The sequence below is a fragment of the Grammomys surdaster genome, unplaced genomic scaffold (genome assembly GCF_004785775.1).
Source record: "Grammomys surdaster isolate TR1022 unplaced genomic scaffold, NIH_TR_1.0 485, whole genome shotgun sequence".
In the NCBI taxonomy this organism is placed as follows: domain Eukaryota; kingdom Metazoa; phylum Chordata; class Mammalia; order Rodentia; family Muridae; genus Grammomys; species Grammomys surdaster.
In genome coordinates, this window is record NW_021604904.1 from 882,226 (window position 1) to 889,947 (window position 7,722).

General features: G+C 42.5%; 1 protein-coding gene across 1 annotated transcript; it reads right to left on the reverse strand.

The window, feature by feature from the left end:
• Window positions 1-2,724: 2,724 nt before the first annotated feature.
• On the reverse strand, window positions 2,725-6,870 carry LOC114633006 (zinc finger protein 780B-like). Its single transcript, XM_028781612.1, is given in 4 exon segments — window positions 2,725-4,114; window positions 4,294-4,544; window positions 4,547-4,830; window positions 4,832-6,870. Coding segments are annotated over 4 exon segments (2,157 nt in total). The 5' UTR covers window positions 5,881-6,870; the 3' UTR covers window positions 2,725-3,541.
• Between the last annotated feature and the right edge of the window lie 852 nt (window positions 6,871-7,722).

A 7,722-nucleotide genomic window follows, 5' to 3' on the forward strand; every position in this document is an offset into this window, starting at 1 on the left:
CCTTGTGCCAAGAGTTTGTGGCTTCTGCCATAGAGGGTGTTAGAACCATGTAGTAGCAAATCTACATGATTCATTTCATGGATGATATTTTAATAGCAGGAAAAGATGGAAAACAGGTACTCCAGTGCTTTGATGATCTTAAAACAGTTTTTGCAGTGACTTTATCAGATCTGCCATCTAACTTGAATCAGGCCATAAAGGCTCATGAGTTACATCACCTTAATTCTCAAACTTTAAAGATCATGTTTAAAATTGCCAGAGAACAAGCTAGACAAATTGTCAAACAATGTTGATCATGTGTTACACTTTTACTAGTTCCTCATTCAGGCGTAAATCCAAAGAGACTGATACCAAACAGTCTCTGGCAAATGGATGTTACCCATCATTATGAATTTGGAAATCAAAAATATATACATGTATGTGTAGATACATACAGTGGTTTCATTTATGCGACATTACAAACTGGAGAAGCAAGCAAACATGTGATCAATCATATGCTTGCTACAATTGCTGTATTGGGTGTGCCAAAACAGATCAAGACTGACAATGGCCCAGGTTACACAAGCTCCAGTTTCCACCAATTTTGTGAAAAATTGGGAATACTACATAAAATGGGTATTCCATATAATCCACAGGGCCAAGGTATGGTAGAAAGGGCACATCAAACTATTAAATGTCAATTCGAAAAAATTAAAAATGGGGAACGGTACCCTACCAAGGGATCCCCCAGAAATATCCTTTACCACACCCTCTTTACTTTAAATTTTTTAACTTTGGATTCTGAAGGAAAATCTGCTGCAGATAGTTTCTGGCATCCTAATACCAGAAAGAATTTTGCAACAGTCCTCTGGAAAGACCCATTAACTGGAACCTGGAATGGGCCAGATCCAGTACTTATCTGGGGAAGAGGGTCTATCTGCATATATTCCCCAAGGGCAGATGCCGCAGGCTGGCTGCCAGAGACTGGTTAAACAAATAGATAACAGTAACAAATCCAGGGAGGAGAAATTTCCTGGGAAGCATATTTTTTCTTTGCAGGAAACATGAAGATGCTTCACAATTGTCTTCAAAATGGAGCAGGTCAACCAGTATACCTGACTTGGGAAGTTCTCAGTGTGGAAGAACACCACCACCTGCGCCTCCAGGATGACTCTATTAGACACTTGGTTCCCTGATGTACGATTTAGTGGGGGACATTGTTTAAACCCAAGGGAGAACCCATTACCACAGTTACTACAGTTGTTTTTTGGGGTTTGAGATTGATTGGGGCAGGGACAGGGATTTTTTTTTACTTGTTTTGTTAAGGTCAAAGCTATGATCAGTTCTGTACTTATATAGATTTAGAAAATAGTGCTACAGAATAGAAGAGGCTTATACTTTTTACTCCTCCAACAGAGGGAGTTGTGTGCTACCCTTAAAAAGAATGTTGCTCTGAGGCAGAATGGTTTATACCAACCATTCAGGCATTGTTAAGTCTCTTGGCTGTCGGGTCAATGCTGTTCAACAAACTGATGGCTTTCGTACAACAATAGATAGACGCCATTCAAATGAAACCCATACAGGTCCATTATTACAGGCTGGAAGTAGGGGACTCTAAAACCTCTGTCATCAAGACTGATGAGGATTAACCCCTAACTTACATGCTAAGCCGGATGACGGGTAAGAGAACACCTCAAGATCCTTGCCCCTAACTGGAAGGCCTCACCATCCTAAGACAGGAGCTCAACCAATGGCTGTTGAGTATCCAGAGACAGGAAAGGGAGGCTGGAGTCCTTTGTTCCAACCTAAGACAGGCACAGTTTCCGTAAGTTTTCCCAGCCTTCCCTTTTGAAAAAAAAGGGGGGGGAGGGACCTGTTGGGAGCCGACTCTTAGCCAAAAGTGGCTATCATCTTTACAGCTATCTTGAGCCATATACCCTGACAAGAGACTTGTTTTCAACAGCCCACAACAGCTGAGCACTCTGATAAACATCTTGTTTTGCTGTTTAGTGCCACCAGCAGTGAGGTGCACGTGGTCTCCAGGCTGCTAGGCACATGACATAATGCCTTCAGCTGAGCTTGTCCACGAGGGCAAGGCATGTGGTAAAGGGTATAAATACCCAGGATTTCCTTTCAATAAATGAGACTTGATCAGACTCTGTCTTGTCTCCATCTTTTGCGTCTCTCGCCCCTCCATCCCCACTCTCTCTCTTGCTAGACCCTGACCTGTGGACCGGACCAGCAGAACGGGCCATTACAAAGTAGCAGATCGGGCTGTTACAGTAACCTGTCTATTCTAGGTGGGCAGCTTGTACCATTTTCAATTGGCCTTGAAATTATTGTGTGGGTATCTTGTGCACTGAGAATTTACTGACATATAAATCTGACTGGTTAACTATAAGCTTCAAAAGTTTTGTTTCTACCAAGTAAATGGGTGTTGTGGTGGCTGAACTGGGGTTGGGGGGGTGGACTGTCGCTGTGTGGGGCTGGCATGGCAGTGAAGGGAACATAGGAGCTCTAGCCCTGCTGGAGAGTACACCAGCAGGACCTCACCTGGACAGAAAGACGGTGGCAGTAGCACAAGAAGCCTCCCTTACTATTTTCAATATTTGCAGGAACTAATCAAATACTCTTTTTTTTAAAAAAAAGATTTATTTATTTATTTTATTTATGAATAGTACACTGTAGCTGTCTTCAGATACACCAGAAGAGGTCATCCAATCTCATTACGGATGGTTTTGAGCCACCATGTGGTTGCTGGGATTTGAACTCAGGACCTCTGGAAGAACAGTCAGTGCTCTTAACCGCTGAGCCATCTCTCCAGCCCCTAATCAAATACTCTTAAATTATCTATTTATAGCTCTGTTGACATAACATGGCTGGTACTGTGCTGGCCATTAATAAATTATGAAAAAATGAAACATCCAGTCTAATATCACAGGACCCATGGACTGTTAATGATGACAATGATAACATCTCAGTTCCAATAACTCTTCTTCCTAAATTGATTATCCTGGATGACTATTGATTGAGGAATAAAATTTATACAACTAACAAGAGGAGAGTAAATAAAGAACATGATCGCTACCCTGGATTTCTGACATAAAATTCTCAAGAAAGTATCTTCTCTGAACAACCAACTTCCCATATTCTCATTGCAAAGAGTTTCTTGACATTAACAGTATATGAAGATACCAATGTTCACCATCTCCAGAGTAAAGTTCCCACATTATTTTTAGTCATAGTATTCCCAATATGAGCACCCTGATGTTCAGTAAAATTTTCATACAATGGCTTGTCCACCTTTCTTACATGCATAAGACTCCTGGCTATTACTGACTTTCTGATGTTGTGTAAACTCACCACTTACAATAAAGACTTTTCCTGATTCTTCGAATTCACATGGTTTCAAACCTTAATGGATTATCTGAAGAGCTTGAATTCTATAAATGTTTCTACATTCCTTGCATTCATAGTGTTTGACACTAGAATGAATTCCTGAACTCAAATTGAAGTACTTTCCACATTCTTTACAGGGATAAGGTTTCCTACAGTATGAATTCTAATATGTCCGAGAAAATTGGTTATGATGTTGAAAGGATTCCCCATATTCATCACATTGAAAGGGATTCTCACCAGTATGGATGCCCTGATGAATGCTAAGGTCTGGTCCATAAACAAAGTCCGTTTCACCTTCCACACATTGAAAGAGTTTCACATCAGTATGAATTCTCTGATGTTTGTTGAGTTGAGACTTAAATCTGAAGCTTGATCCACACTGCTAACATTCAAATGGCTTCTCTCCAGTATGGATGCTCTGGTGCCGAGTGAGGTATGCCAGAACTACGAAGGCCTTTCCACATTCCTGACACTTAAAAGGTTTCTCATCAGAATTAATTTTCTGACGGTGTAATAGGCTTGAGCGGTGAATAAAAGCTTTCCCACATTCATTACATTCATATGATTTCACACCACCATGAATAACACTGCGTTGAATGAGACTGGATTCCCGCTTGAAGGACTTCCCACATTCTTCACAAGCAAATGGTTTTTGATTTGTATGAACAGTTTTATGGTAATTAAGCTGGCTGGCAAGATGAAAAGCCTTTCCACATTCTTTACACTCATAAGGTCTCTCACCACTGTGAGATTTCTTTTTTTTTTTTTTTTTTTTTTGGTTTTTCGAGACAGGGTTTCTCTGTGTAGCCCTGGCTGTCCTGGAACTCTCTCTGTAGACCAGGCTAGCCTCGAACTCAGAAATCCACCTGCCTCTGCCTCCCAAGTGCTGGGATTAAAGGTGTGCGCCACCACTGCCTGGCCACTGTGAGATTTCTGATGACGAATGAGAAGTGTATTAAGTCTAAAGAACCTCCCACATTGTTTACATTCAAAGGGTTTGTTTCCAGTGCGAATACTCTGGTGATCAGTAAAATTGGACCTTTGACGAAAGCATTTCCCACATTCCTTGCACTGATAGGGTTTTTCATCAGTATGAATTGTGTGATGTTTACTAAGTTGGTACTTACTTCTGAAGGCTGACCCACAGAACTTACACTTGAAAGTCAAGTGTGAGTTTTCTGATGCTCAGAAAGGTATACCTGAAGCCGAAAAGCCTTGCCACATACATTACATTCAAAGGGTTTCTCACCTGTATGAATACTCTGGTGCATAACAAGGTGTGTGGCAGTTCTGAATTTCTTGCCACATTCGTTACATTCAAATGACTTCTCTCCAGTATGGATGCTCTGGTGCCAAGTGAGCTGTGGCAGAACAGTGAAGCCCTTTCCACATTCCTTGCACTGAAAGGGTCTCTCACCAGAATGAATTTTCTGATGTTGCATGAGGCTTTTGAGTAAGTCTATGTTCAACAAGGTTGGAGACCCGGTTGAAGGACTTCCAACATTCTTTGCATTCAAATGGTTTTTCACCTGTATGAATGGTTTTATGGTACTTGAGTAGGTTAGGAAGATGAAAGGCCTTTCCACATTCATTATATTTGAAAGGTTTCTCACCACTGTGAGACTTCTGATGTTTTGTAAGCTGTTGGGGGAGTCTGAAGGCCTTCCCACATTCATGGCATTCAAATGCCTTCTCTCCAGTATGAATGTTCTGGTGCCTAGTGAGCTGTGACAGATCAATGAAGCCCTTTCCACAGTCCTTACACTGAAAGGGTCTCTCACCAGAATGAATTTTCTCATGTTGCACAAGGTTTGAGCGACGTTTAAAGGCTTTCCCACACTCATTACATTCATATGGTCTCACATCAGCATGACTAATCCTATGTGCAACAAGGTTGGAGACCCGGTTGAAGGACTTCCCACATTCTTTGCATTCAAATGGTTTTTCACCTGTATGAATGATTTTATGGTACTTGAGTAGGTTAGGAAGATGAAAAGCCTTTCCACATTCATTACACTTGAAAGGTCTCTCACCACTGTGAGACTTCTGATGTCTTGTAAGATGTTGGGGGAGTCTGAAGGCCTTCCCACATTCCTTACATTCATAGGGCTTCTCTCCAGTATGACTACTCTGATGCTGAGTAAGAGTTGACCTACAGCCAAAGCACTTCCCACACTCTTTACATTCATATGCCTTTTCTATGTTGTGAGCAAGAGTCTGGCTGGTATAAGCAGGCATTTCTTCCTTGTTAGTAACCGTTTGATCAGCATCTCCTTCTTGATAACCCTGTAGTCCATTGAATATACTACAGTTAGGACCATTACTAAACCTGGAGCCCTTGAGATCAAGAATTCTACCTAATTGCTTTATGCTCTGTTTGGGAAATTTTTCATTAATAGGGTTTTCTGGAGATATGCTTCCAGCATTATAATCTATCTCCAAATCTGAAAGACAAGGAGAAAGCAAGAATATGTTAGTTCCCGGTAGCACACATACACACATTTTCCTGTAATATAAAAGCCATTACATGAATGGCCAGGCTCTAAAGTAATATCTGAGAAGCTGAACAAGAGCAAAGAGAGCAGCAATAAAGAAAGTTTATGTAAGACAATACACTTTACAGTAGAACACATTAGAAATGCGAAGACATGTCTGTAGTTAGAATTCTGGTTTCCTTAAAAATATACAAATGATATGGGAATATGTTTTTGTTTGTTTGTTTTCTGTATAACAGCCCTGGTTGTCCTGAAGTCACTTTGTAGACCAGGCTCGCCTCCAACTCACTGAGATCCACCTGCCTCTGTGTTCCAAGTGCTAGGATTAGGTGTATGCAACCATGGTTTTAATCCCAGGGGTGGGATATGGGACTACTTCAGATTGTCCACAGCAGGAGTCTATGACTTGCCTCATGCTCTGGCAGGGGCTTGATTTTGCCAGCTATACACAGTTTCAGCAAGGTTATGGCATTTGGAACTCTGGGGACTCTTGAGAGCATATATAAGTGCTAGAGCCAAGAGAGGGGCTGTAGCTGCTGCTTCTCCTGCTGGTCGCTGTTCTTGAGATCTGTTGCGTTTTGTCATGTGGTCATGCACAGACTAGAAACGAGAAGAAATCGGATAGCCTCATGCCCAAGATCAAACTTCTCTCAAGAAACTCAACGCCCCTAGTCAGCAGGAAGTAGTCTAACAATATCAATGCTGCTTTCACGTCTAGCGTTCTGTCTTCTACCTGGTGTTGGGAGGTTAGAAGGGTGAAGGGTGGTAGAAAAAGGAGCCCATAAAGTAACCAAAAGTGCGTCTACTTCATGAGGTTATAACTGCACTGAAATAATCGAATGTGGTTATTTGCATACTCCTTAAAATACACTGTCAGCAATCAGACGTCTGCACCAGACAGCCCTCGGGGATTTAGCAGCAGCAGCTTATGTCATTCATCAACCACGGCCACCAGGTGTGCCAGAGGCAGCCCAGAAATGACCATAGCTACTACAGATCTATCTCTCTACGTCTCTCCCTACCCCCTCCCACTGTCTCCCTTCCTCTCTCCCATTCTCTCTTAATCGCTGTCTTGTTCATTTCTTTTCCTGTCCTCCTCTCTGTCTCTCTCTCTGTCTCTCTCTCTCTCTCTCTCTCTGTCTGTCTCTCTCTCTGTCTCTCTCTCTCTCTGTCTCTCTCTCTGTGTCTCTCTCTCTCATCCCAACTCTGAGACAGCCTTTCAATTGCACCCATGTAGCTGGTCTTTGCTACTTTGTGGGTTCTTCTTTTTCCCACCATCTAGCCCCCTGGTTTCACTCCCTAATACTAGACAGGAGAGAAAGTAGGATAGAGGGAGAAGGAGGGAGGGAGGGAGGGAGGGAGAGAGAGAGAGACAGAAAGAGAAAGAGATCCCTGAATCTAATTCCTTTCCCACCCATTCCTCTCAGTTTCCAGCCCAATACCTTCAAAAGTTTCTCCCAACCATTCCTCCCTCAGTTCCTCAACAGTGTGCTTAAACAGTCCCTCTCCCAGTTTTCCCAATGCCAGCAGCTCCAAACTGTAACAAGTGTTCTAGCCTCTCTGCACAGCTCAGCTTCTCCTGACTCTACTGTCTCCTAACAATATCTTCTGTCCCAACTGCCTTCTCCTCTCACTCTGCTCAATCTCCTCCCTCAGCCTCTTTTTAGATCCTGCACTGAAGGTCATAAGGGTCAAGCAGTCTAACAGCTAAGAGTTCTTAAAAGGCCAGGTGACTAGCAAGTGGGAATCCTTTAAAGGGTCAGGAGCACAAGATAAATCACACTACATCCCCAACCCCCAGTGAGCCTCTTACACTAGATCAGGTGTGTGGCATAATTTCTTAGGCACA